The 12,535-nt window shown below is 35.1% G+C and overlaps 1 protein-coding gene across 1 annotated transcript in view; it reads right to left on the reverse strand.

Annotated features, from left to right (window-relative positions):
- Positions 1-12,535, reverse strand: part of LOC149911083 (protein apterous-like) — a 58,825-nt gene that overhangs the window by 8,599 nt on the left and 37,691 nt on the right. Inside the window, exon 5 of the mRNA XM_090102594.1 lies at positions 5,519-5,721. Coding sequence (XP_089958720.1) covers positions 5,519-5,721 — 203 coding nt within the window. The remainder of the gene's footprint in view (positions 1-5,518; positions 5,722-12,535) is intronic.

A 12,535-nucleotide genomic window follows, 5' to 3' on the forward strand; every position in this document is an offset into this window, starting at 1 on the left:
ACAAATTTTATCATGGAAGAAAGCGTCCAGGGGGAATAGTTGATTTACAGTGTGAATTTGAAAGACTTTCAAATTCTCGCCTAATAACACAACAGGAAGAATTATATAACCTTGTAAATGAGAGTAACATTACACTATTTTCCTTCAACTGCCAAAGTTTACGTGCTCATGTTTCTGATCTGAATGATAAAGTATTAAAAAGGTCCACATTGCTGTTATTTTCCGAAACTTGGATGAAAAATGACGAACAAATTCTTATTGAAAATTTTTATTGCGTAACCCAATACAAACGACCCAACTCAACTGCTGGTGGAGTAGCTGTATATCATTCATCTACAGATACACTGAACAATGTAACACCAATTCAAAATATTTCACAAACGATATTATCACAAATTTCCGATGAGGTTTCACAAATTGGTGACATCGCCTTGGTTCGATGTGTTAATACGAATGACCAACCTGTGATTATCGTTGTTATTTATATTTCTACAAATACTAGCCTGACAAATATCATAAAATTTATTCATCAGCAATTACTTCACTTCACAATTGAAGGTTCTCGACTTTTAAATAGTAATTATCATGAATTACCGATGATTCTAACTGGAGATTTTAATGTTAATTTTCGCTCTCAGGAATCTCAGCCGTTAATTGATTTTTTAGAAGAAAAATTTGATTTATCTATGAATACTTCTCGACTTCATTCAACAACGCGTTTCGGTACAACGATAGATGCTGTATTTTCAAGAAAAGTAGCAAATTTAGAGAGTAAAATTTATGTTTCACATTATAGTTACCACAAACCTATAATTTCGTACGTAAGATGACATTCAATTACCTGTTTCGAATGAATAATATTAATATAACATTTAAATAATCTTTGTAAAGCACATGAATAATAAATATAATTAAATTATAATATAATATTTATTTATTTAAGTTAATATTTAATCATTTCAGTGATATATGTCGTCAACGCCAAAGAAGTTTTACTTCAATCGCGCGTAAAGGTTACACGCACACACTTTTTTTTCTGTTTAAGCCATTTTATATCTATTTATATCGAAAAGTATTGCCAAATAGAAAGTATAGCGTTAATGTATTAATTATGCAACAAATAGTTTTCGTAAATATCTTGTAGCCCGATCACTATTCTTGCCAGTCGCTCGCTGGCAGACCCGTCGCGTCCCATCGCACGATATCATTTATTATGCCGTGACGTTGTTAGAAATGATATTTGAAAATAACTTTTCTTCACAAACTGTACGTCTCAATTTGCTCAAATATTATAGTTGCTATAAAAAGTAGCGCATGTCAAATTTTCAGACAAATCATGTGATTTGTATCACTTTGTATGGAGAGCCACATTTTATTGAATATTTTATGACACTAACTTTGATTGCTTTATTTCTTATACATACTTAAATCTTAATCTAATAATAGCGTTGAAACATAACATGCTAATGTTGTAGGTACCTACTTATAAACTGTGTTATAAACGCCTGAATAAACAAAAGAGCAATGAAAAAGAAGTCTAAAAATTATGTTTACTTCCAACAATTTTTCAGATATTAAATATATTGACGTGAACAACGTTAAATGTCAATTATTTGAAGGCTGGTGCATCTTTTTAGTAGCAACTTTTACAGGACCTTCTCAAGGATATTTCATTATAACTTATGGTAATAAGTATAATAAGTATTTGTAAGATGGGTACATCTAAACCATTTTTACTGTTCCCAATAAAATTAACAAGTTTAACATACAGACATAACACAAAACAATTTGATGTGTATGAAGCTAAGCGTCCCATCCCGTAACTAAAAGAAAAAGTCCCACACGTAATAAACTTCATTAAACAACTGAACAAAAACGTGATCAAAGACATTCAAACATTCCATTTATGTGTAAATAAAACTGAAGAGATGTGATTAATAGTACCCACGTTTTCCTTATATAAATAATATTTGAATAAATTAGGAGGTAGACGCGCCACGTCCGCTCGGCGCGAGGACGCGCGACTAAATGACAAATGGTCGTCTTTTGAAATCGCGGCGGAAATTATCTGCCCAACCGAGCGTCTCAGGGCGATGCGTTCGTACTAATTACTAGAGCGTTTGATTGTGATCTCAATTCGTCACACTCAGATTTGACTCTTAATTTGTCGTCTTAAGGACACGATTTAATTGACTACACCCGTTTATTATTAACTCAAAATGTACTTAGAAAGTAAAATTATATGCGACCAAATGTCGAGGTGTGACCATCCGCTTCTAATTGCTGGGGTTGTGACGCCTTCTGAATCTTCAAGTTTATTTGTGTCGCCTTTTAAGAATAGTCGGTGTTATAGCTATACATACCATTAAGTATATTTTTTAGGATAGACAGATAAGGAAATATTTTTTGTACTTTTATTAAAATTCTTCTTTCCTTTTCAATAAGAATAACGGAGGCATGGTCTTTGAAAAAAAAGTTACTTAAAATACTGAAACGACAACTTTTTTTAATGGAATTACTTTAGTGTTGAACTTAAGAATAATTTAAAAACTGGTCATTCCTTAATCATTGTTTCAATATATGGAAATGTCAATAAAATTGATAGTTCGATTAAAAAATCCAGTAGCAATTACCGAGTACGCGTGGCTCGATGGCGCGGCGAGGTTGAACAAGAAAAGGCACTTTTTCAATCAACTAATTACGCAGCGCTTCTTGAACCCGGTTCATTTTTCAGTGAGAAAAAAAATACAAACGAAGCGAGTGACAAATCACGCAATTGCGAGCGCAACGGGAGAAATATGGCTCGGTTTGTTCTAAATGCGCCCGCGACGATGTTCGCTGACGCCGCGCGTAAGCGGGAGGCGGCGACCCAACATTATAATATTACGCGGACTAAACTCTGCACCTGTTTCATTGTTATTTATTCACATTATATTTATAATTACATTAAGACTCTGTCTGTAATGTTGCTCTATATCTATGGAGTTCTAGATGAATAGAGCTTTGACGTATATTAAGAATACCTATTAAAGATAAATTAAAAATTTATAAGTTATTTCCCATCATAAAACTATCCATTAGAAAAGAGCAACAAACCTTTATCCTTTAATATCCTAGTACTAAAACAGGCTTAGTGCCGCAGCTTTGGGTACTAAATATTTCTAAGCGCAATTAGTATGCTCATAAATAGCGCTAGGTGAGAGATGTATCATCAGTCTCGTATTTATGCGAAACTCGAGCTTTTAAAATAACGTGCGCAGTTTTATTAACAGAAAATTTAAATAAGAATTTATTACGCTATTCATCTACCTATTGCGAGTCAGTTCGAAATCTGCATTTACACGCGTCATATTTCATTTCCTATAAGAATTCTTATTGGAAATTATTAGTACCTACTAGTTTACACTTTTTCTTCTCGTATTATAAATTTAATTGGTATTTATTCTAATACACAGTTTATAAAATTTACGTTGTTTTTTTCTCAACTACCCTCTGACAAGATTCCGTTTAAATTTAAATAACCGGTATTTTCAGTTTTTAAAGTTAAGTTGACTCTACCAACTAATAAATAAAAAATATATAAGTAATCATTTATATGAAAGCAATAAGTCCAGACCGAGAGGTCTCGAAGTTATTTCAAAATGCAATATCTCTTTATATAATCTGAACTTTCGCTATTTGTAAAAAAACTCATCCGACGAGATGTCCTTTACGGGAGCGTTTATCCCAAAGTCAATGCGCGCAAAACGAAAAAATACTTATCTTAGCAGAATGGCGAGCGCAAACCGTGCGCTTTTTTTCCAGAAAAAAATTCTCGATCAATATTCGGAGGACTAAGGGAGAGGGGTCCTTTGCCTTCGTATAATTGGTTGAGGGAAAATTTATGCGGCGCGCGCTATCTACATTCGGGCCCGCTCGGCTCGGCTCGGCCGACGATAAATACTGAGCCGCAAAGCCTACCGTTCGTGAGCCTGTCCCCGGCTGATCCTTGCTCGCTTGGAACACGCGTGACAAAGGCCACCGATACAATTAACAGTTTTTCAGGCAAATCTACAACTTTCCTCGTTATCTCGATTCGTGCCCGAGCAATAAATTAATTACAACATAAACGTTTGGTCTTCCACGAACATAAATTTTTAATCATAAATACTGAGAATAATTAACGACTGAACAGCAATTTATTTGAAGTGAGCTTTTAAATAAAACCAGCAGCTGCTAACAAACTTGAACTACTAAGCGGAAATTAGATGTGATTTAGTTTATTGGTAAACATACTTTTATTGCACCTGTATTCGATGACTTTTACTTGTTTGTTGAAAATTTTAAAGATTTTAGAAAGGACCTTTATCTTGTATGCGTATAACAAGAGAACAGTGTTCAATATAATTCTTACGTAATGTACAAAAAACGTTGTAATTACGAAAACAAAGGAGAACTCTTTGAAGAGGCCGTGCGAGATACACATTAAAGGGCCGCTGCTTCAAATAAATTAAAAGCAATATAGAGCTCTAAAAGGTAAAGATACACCGAAGTGTGTTCAAGTTATTAGTAAGCGCTCCTTCCAGCAGCGGGCAGATGTGCCAAGTGAAACCGTTGCCTTTGAAGCCGCTCCAAATGTATGACCCGTGTGTTCATGAGCAAATATTGACGTCATCAATCATTCGTGTTCACAGATCTTTTGTCTAATCCATCTCGTATACTTACCTTTTTCATCAACGGCGACCCAATCAAAACTTCTTTATTCCGTGTAGGCGTTAGGTACCTTGGTGTTAGGTACCTATCCTATACCTTATATTTTCATAAATCCTACAATAAATAAACCAGTAGGGCGACATTCGTTAAACACAAATTTATTGATTACTTACCTCTTGCGCACTTGCTTAGAAAATATATGGCTGTAAGAAGAAATCTTAATCAGAAACGAAAAAATAAACACATGGTTCGAGTGACCCAAAGTGTCGGATAGAAGCGCAGATAACGCGACTGCAGGGCACAGACCACAGTAAGTTGAAAGAGGAATAAGTATAAAAATAATTAAAACTTAACTGTTCGAGCCGATAACCTTGTGAGTACCCCACCTTCGTTTATCAAGATACGTGACACAATTCCACATACCGTCTCGACAATTTTGATGCTAGTAATCCGATCCCATTAACATATTCACCGTACACCATGTTTCTAAAGCTTGAACACAAAAAGTAGAATGTTAGTCTAATAAGATTATAAATTAGTATGGAAGTGGCGTTCGCATTGCATTAAATAATGATAGCGCGGTTGAACAAAGCCGTACAGGGATCGATACATTCAATTCGCAAGACTTATAGATAGCACTAACCAATCATAAATATTAGCGGTTATGTTCTAACACTGTCTTATGTTTTAGCAATATAACCTCTGCACGATATGAATATGCATTTATTATTGATGTCATAGAGATACACATAGACATAGATTGGTGTGAAGAGATTTCTGATGCTAGAACATACGACAAAAGAAATGCAGAAACTCGAATAATTACCTGCAGCACTCTTTTTGGCAAGCCGGTTTTCTGGCTGAGTTGCTTCAAATCCTTCGCGTCTGGATTGTGGTTGATGGCAAAGTAGGACTTCATCGTTCTCAGTTGGTGGTGCTTGAAGCTCGTGCGCATGCGCTTGGTGCGCGAGGTCGCCCCCAGGGCACCCCCTCCCCGGAAACCCATCTCCAGGTAATCAGCGTTCAGATCTGGTATGAGAAGAGAATAGTCATGCTGCTAAATGATAAACATAACGTCACATAAATGAAATATAGAAATATACACACTATTCTAGGCACTTAAATCTATACGTGTTTTATGGCATGTTTTTATAGTTAGGTATCTATTATGAGTCATATATTTCTATATCTTAATTATTATTAAACTTCATGCATATAAATAAAGCAATATAAGGTCAATAAGTTGATATAAATAATGTTGAAATATACGACATTAGTAATTCGCGATGCAAATTCGCAATGATTTACAGTAAAGATTATTACACTATTAACATTAATGTAGACATCATTGCAGACCATTGAATAGAATATGTTAATTTTTCTACACACTTGTTCTTACCAGTATAAATATAAGAGTTTAAAAAAGTAAGTTTCAAATTCACATCGATTTCAAAGTGGAACGTTAACAGTGCCGCTACTGCTAATGAGTAAGTTAAATAAAATCTTATTTTTTTGCCTTGAAGTGATTCGTCGTGTTTTTGGGTCGTAAATCGATTGAAACACGCAGCCAATTCATTGTTTTCATTTACAATTTCTCAGCTTCGCCGTGACGTATCCGTGACGGGAAAAGCACGCTGCCACATCGCGTCGCACGTTTAACGACCAATAAAAAGTGTTGCCAATAAATATTCCGAAACCGAGAGCATACCGCACGGGACATAGAAATGCAATGAGTATCATTGCATTGACATCTTTCTAAACCTCCATCGCCATAACGCTGCCCTATAAACGCGAAGCGAAACTGTTTTAATGATCTAAATTTACACCGCGCGGCCGCGATAAGAGCGTATTCCGCAGCACAGTTAGAAAAGATCTAATGAATTCAAATCTCGTAGTGAGATACCAAATAAAACAAATAGAGATGAATGTAGGGTCATGATTACGTTAAAATAAATAGTAAAATTAGCAACGACGCCTCCGGTTCCGAGGTCTGAGCGCGAACAATTAGCGACGTAGGTAATTATGCAGGGATTCGTTGGAGCATTTTACTCAAGAGCTAATGGCGACCGATTCGCGTTAAATGGAACGCTTTAGACGTGCCGCTTGCGGTTACGCATACAATTGTTTTATGTTTACTTTCCAAATCGACGCACAAGGAAGTCGACAGTCTCCCTAGGACTTTATTTGTAATGCTATCGCTTAATGGCATCATATCGCATATAGAGATGATAAAAATGTTATATTAAAAGGATTTGTAAAGGTTAAATAATTATTAGATAATAATAGATACCTTCCCTATCTCAGTAACGTATCTCTATCAAAGTTCACTGTTTACCTGGTAAAACATACTAAAGAAGACATTAAAGATAAGAATGAGATATATAGAGTAAGATAGCGAAATGAGTACGAAGTTTTATGTACAAATTTACAAGATGATAACGTTCGTGCAAAAAAATAAATTCAAAGTAATAAAGGTGATCCCACACCGATCGAAGTGCAGATCGGCCGCGCTGACGCAACGTTTCTATTTGCTCGACATGATTTACGCACCCACTGTCAGCGATAAAACCAGCCACCAAATTACCTAGATATACGGCTGCGTATGAAATGACCTTAATCATACGGACTTTAGAAAAGGCCAGGTGTCCGCAACAGTTCAATTAAAACTGGCCGAGGAAGACTCGCCCCGAGCGCTCGTGCATCGCCGTGGTGATACGGTCTCTCGGTGAGCAGAAAGGATTTGCATACAAGAGAATTTCCATGTTTTACTCGGAATACCTAGAAGTTGCTGAACCGAAAACTTCCCACTCATTATTATTAAAGATAGCGGTTTGGAATATTTATAACGTGATGCGGCGTTTTTAGACTGAAATGCGTGTACATATTAATGGATTACCAATGTTAAATTTTTTTTAGGGTCACGTCAAGCCCGGGACACGACAGGCGTTGGACATCCTTCCTTTTTCTGTCCGAAACGGAATTTTAGCAAAAAAGATAAAAATCAAATCTCAAACGATGCACATTTGGTGATGGTTAAGCTTTTATCAACAAATAGAATCAGTACAGAAACGTCGCGTCCGCTAAAAGAAGACATTATTAATAGATTGAGACACAAAACGTACCCTTGTAAAGGTAAGGCGTAAGGAAGGTAAAAAATTAACAAAAAAACAACGTTGGTTGTAAAAGATCACTGTGATCTCATAAATCGTACGCACCATTCATGTTTAAGGCCGGAAAAAAAATGGAGATTTCCTACACGATAGAGCCTCGTCCGGTGGCCACTAAATTCTTTTGGCACATTAATTTGGAAAATTAGACTATAATAATTTTAATTATTATATTCTTATAATTCACTATTACATTATTTCTTAGTTTGATTCGTGCATAATGGTGTTTTAATAGCGCTACAACGAAAAGTCTTAAAAAATATTGATATCCTTAATGGCTGTATAAGCTTTTGATAACCAAAATGAATAAATGTGAGATTTACGTAAATGGTAGCATATGTCGTTTCAGCAAGCAGCAGGGGGCGCTACCGGGGCGTCTAACTTATACCACGTACTACGTATACGCGGCGAACCAGCCAAGCGCCGCTCATATTTCATTTGTTATTACTACTTAAAACTGTGGAGTTATACTGCGATTGATATCAAAAGGAACATCAAAAACGGTGTATAATATTTTTCCAGTTTAGTGATGCCCATAGTATTCGAATTAATGTAACCGGCTCTCTGGTCGTAGACTTCTCTATTTTATAATCGTCTGATTGATGGCTGTGATTGAAATTGTTTACGACATTGAACCTATATCACTGATAAAATATCCAACTTCGAAATAGGTATTTCATATTCCACGAATAGCGGTATAATAAACACATGAGTGATAAAATTAACAAAGGCTTACACAATACTTATGTTAACTATTTAAAGATGAAAGTGAGATTACATTTTATAGCTCATAGCTGTAGCAGCATTAAAAGACGATAAAACATTTAGCAATTTTATCGATAACAAATCACTACATCACTATTTTTATGACACCCCGCGTTTTTACCAGAACCTTTAATAGGCACACTGATATTAATGTACATTTTTATTTGGTGACATAAAATATGTAAGTTATAGTAATTGTTCGCTTAAAAAATTGTAATTGAATATTTATAAAGCTACTTTTATCATTTCCATAAAAAATATGATTTAATTATAACATTAAAATGCGGTGTTGGTCGAGGAAAAGTCCGTTCATAAGGTCGTGTATTCCTATTAATAAAAATAACATCCTGATTTTAATGCCATAAACAAAATGTCGTTATTCTTAATTCGAGAAGGGTTTGAGTAATAAATAAGGCTTCAATATAAAGCTATTGGGTCGGTGTGCCACTGATACAGATGTCTTGTGAGAGATAGCGGCGTTTACTAAACGAAGTAACATGGATATCACATTAGCCGACTGACGGGTAGTGAGACCATAAGTGAAGGTATATTGTGAACCATTTTGTAGCTGTTTTTAATACCGACGTAATGTTTTTAGGTAGCGGTGTATAAGGACGCATCACCAGCGTTCAACATATTCATTTAAAAACTGATATACTTGTGAAATAAACAACGTTTAATCGTGATAAAATGCATTGCAACACGAAAACTTTTTCTTTATCCGCTTTATTAATACAAAATTTTACCCGAACTCTTTATGTATGCCAGTGGTATTTTAACAGTTATAAATAAACAAAATGCTTCGTTTAACTTTCGTGACATCGTTATCTTTTATCAAGACAAAAACGAAGAGAAAAGATATAAAAGTATCCAAACAGCTTTTTGTTTCAGCAAAAATAAAGTGTTCTTTTTTTAAAACCCACTACCGTCGGCCATGGAACGCGAGCGTCGTATCTGTGTGATCGTTGGACGCTACTCGAAGTGTCCAAAGCCGAAAAGAAATTATAAAAAAATAAACTGGGTACATATTTTGGCAGGGAATAAATCACATTGGCTGTAGATTCGAGACGCAACCGAACTAAATTTATGGCGGTGCCGTAAGCAGGACGACTGGTAGAAAACTACTAAAAACAAAAAAAAAACGAAAAGGTGATACCACGTGACCCCCGAAGCAGATGCGACAACTTCATTACGACATATAATTTACTTCGCTCCCGTTATTGAAGTAGGAAGTGTTTTTTTTTCCTTGTCCGCCCGTTATTAGGTAATTTATGGCCATACGCATCGAAATGTTGGGCCACGCTGACGGCTTCTTATTGATAGTGAATGGAAAATATAGGTGTAATCGTTACCGTGGCTTACCATTCATTGAAAATTAATGCTTTTGATTTGATTTGTAAGAAAATTTTGTGATACCAATGGCAATTTGAAAATGTGATTATCTGAAGAAATATGGGTTTATTAATTAAAAAAGTGATGTTGAACAAATAATTTTATATATAATAGACTACAAGCCCGCATAGGACAAAAATATGGGTCAAATGAACCACCAGGGGATATATCTAGAACGATAGCAGAGCAAAAAATAATAAGATTCATCACTATGCCGTCACTTGTAAGCTGTCCAACTGAGTGCAGATGAGAATTGAAAAGTACAGGTAGACTCGGTAAATTTTGGTCATATATTTTTGTACGGCATTCTTAACCATCGATAGATCCATTAAAAATAATAAGAAACCGCTCAGTGCCGTACAAAAATGGTGGTCCACCAAGTCGGAATTTTTATTTAATTTCCGAGAGTTACCGGGGGTAAATTTGGTCATTTGACCATGTACGGCATCTGTGTCATACTATTGCTATACTGCTTTTAATCCATTATTCCGCAACGCCGTACAAAAATCATGGGGACAAGGGGAAAAAATCGAGAGTTGCAATCCCCTCTCTTTCCCCACTCCAGGGGGTCATTTGACTAAGTACGGCTTCGGTTCCAAAACATTATCTAGCACTCAAAAGTACTATTAAAAGCAATGCCGTCAAAAAATAATTGTTCTTTTAAATGTATACCAATAATCATCTTAATTTCATCGAATTCTTGATATAAAGAGCTGTAAGGTCATTTGACCCTGTACGGGAACTTTTTTTTAACATGATATTGTAAAATTCAATTGTTGTATAGTATTGCCGTTCAAAAGAAACCGTTCTAAAAAAAGTTATAGAGAAATGCAAAACCAGAAATTTTGTTAAAGTTTAAACATCGTAGATTAATGAAATATAATAGTTTTCTACACTTTATTCGTTGTTTTAAATAGTATTAACATAGATAAATTAGGAAAAAATGATGCCGTACATTTTTGTGCAGACCACATCTTTTAGGCTGATGAAAGCGACGAAAGCTACAATTTTAAGGGTGCTTTATGGCCATTTGATACAGTACGGCATTAACATATTTTTACCCAACTACGGCAAAGCAAAAGGAGGGTTATGGTTGTTTACAGGTCATGTATGTATGTTCATCTATTCCCTCGTAACTTCTAAACTACTTATCAGAATTCGACAAATGACATATCATTAGAAGCGTCTGAATTGTTCACTGGATAACCAGCGACCAGCTAGCTAAAGGCTATATGGGGTTTCACAAAATCTAATGTGGCGCCCTCTAGCGGACAAAACATACAGAGTAAAAAAATAAAGTTATGATAAATATGCAGTGTTTGGTATCATTTGGAAGCGCTTTACTTGTACATTTTGAATATGTATATATTACTAGCATTTGCTTGTGACTTTACCTGTATTCATGGGCTGATTGCATATAATTCACATCTTTTCGTTCATAGCTTTTTTATTAGTTCATCAATTTAACGGAGTCCATTCCACCTGACTCCGACTTTCCAAGGTGATAATTAACCACCTCAAGCTTCTTAATATTAATGTATATTTATATTTTATTATCAAAATATAAAGCAAAGATTTCGTTATATGGATTTCTTTTTCAGATTTTTCCCCTTTGAACCAACGAAAATGTACGGCACATGAAAAAATATTATCTATGCATAAAATACTTTAAAAATAAATTTATTTCGTGTTGTGTCAAATGACCCCCTGGAGTGGGGAAAGAGAGGGGATTACAACTCTCGATTTTTTCCCCTTGTCCCCATGATTTTTGTACGGCGTTGAGGAATAATGGATTAAAAGCAGTATAGCAATAGTATGACACAGATGCCGTACATGGTCAAATGACCAAATTTACCCCCGGTAACTCTCGGAAATTAAATAAAAATTCCGACTTGGTGGACCACCATTTTTGTACGGCACTGAGCGGTTTCTTATTATTTTTAATGGATCTAACGATGGTTAAGAATGCCGTACAAAAATATATGACCAAAATTTACCGAGTCTACCTGTACTTTTCAATTCTCATCTGCACTCAGTTGGACAGCTTACAAGTGACGGCATAGTGATGAATCTTATTATTTTTTGCTCTGCTATCGTTCTAGATATGTCCCCTGGTGGTTCATTTGACCCATATTTTTGTCCTATGCGGGCTTGTAGTCTATAAATGAAAACAACATAAATCAATTTGTACTTTTTATTTTGAAGTGAAAATAGTACGGTCTATTGTTTATTTGTTTGTAAAGGTTATTTTTAATTTTTCGTTCAATTCAATAGGTAGGTGTACACGTACACACACGGTAACACAGCTAATATAAAGAATTGATGAAATATTATGTAAAAGAGGTTATATAAATTTTATAGAATATCATATGGAATAGAGATGAAACAAACTTCTAAGCTATTCAAAGCACCAACCGATATATCTAATCATGCAAATACATCATCAAAAATTGGATCTTCGTCAGACATATTCAATAATGTTTAGATAAAGTAGATTATTTAGTCGAGTGGGTGCGGCT

Source organism: Colias eurytheme, chromosome 1, assembly GCF_061535395.1.
Source record: "Colias eurytheme isolate Ceu_HAF_F1 chromosome 1, ilColEury1 Martin Lab GWU primary, whole genome shotgun sequence".
Classification (NCBI taxonomy): Eukaryota; Metazoa; Arthropoda; class Insecta; order Lepidoptera; family Pieridae; genus Colias; species Colias eurytheme.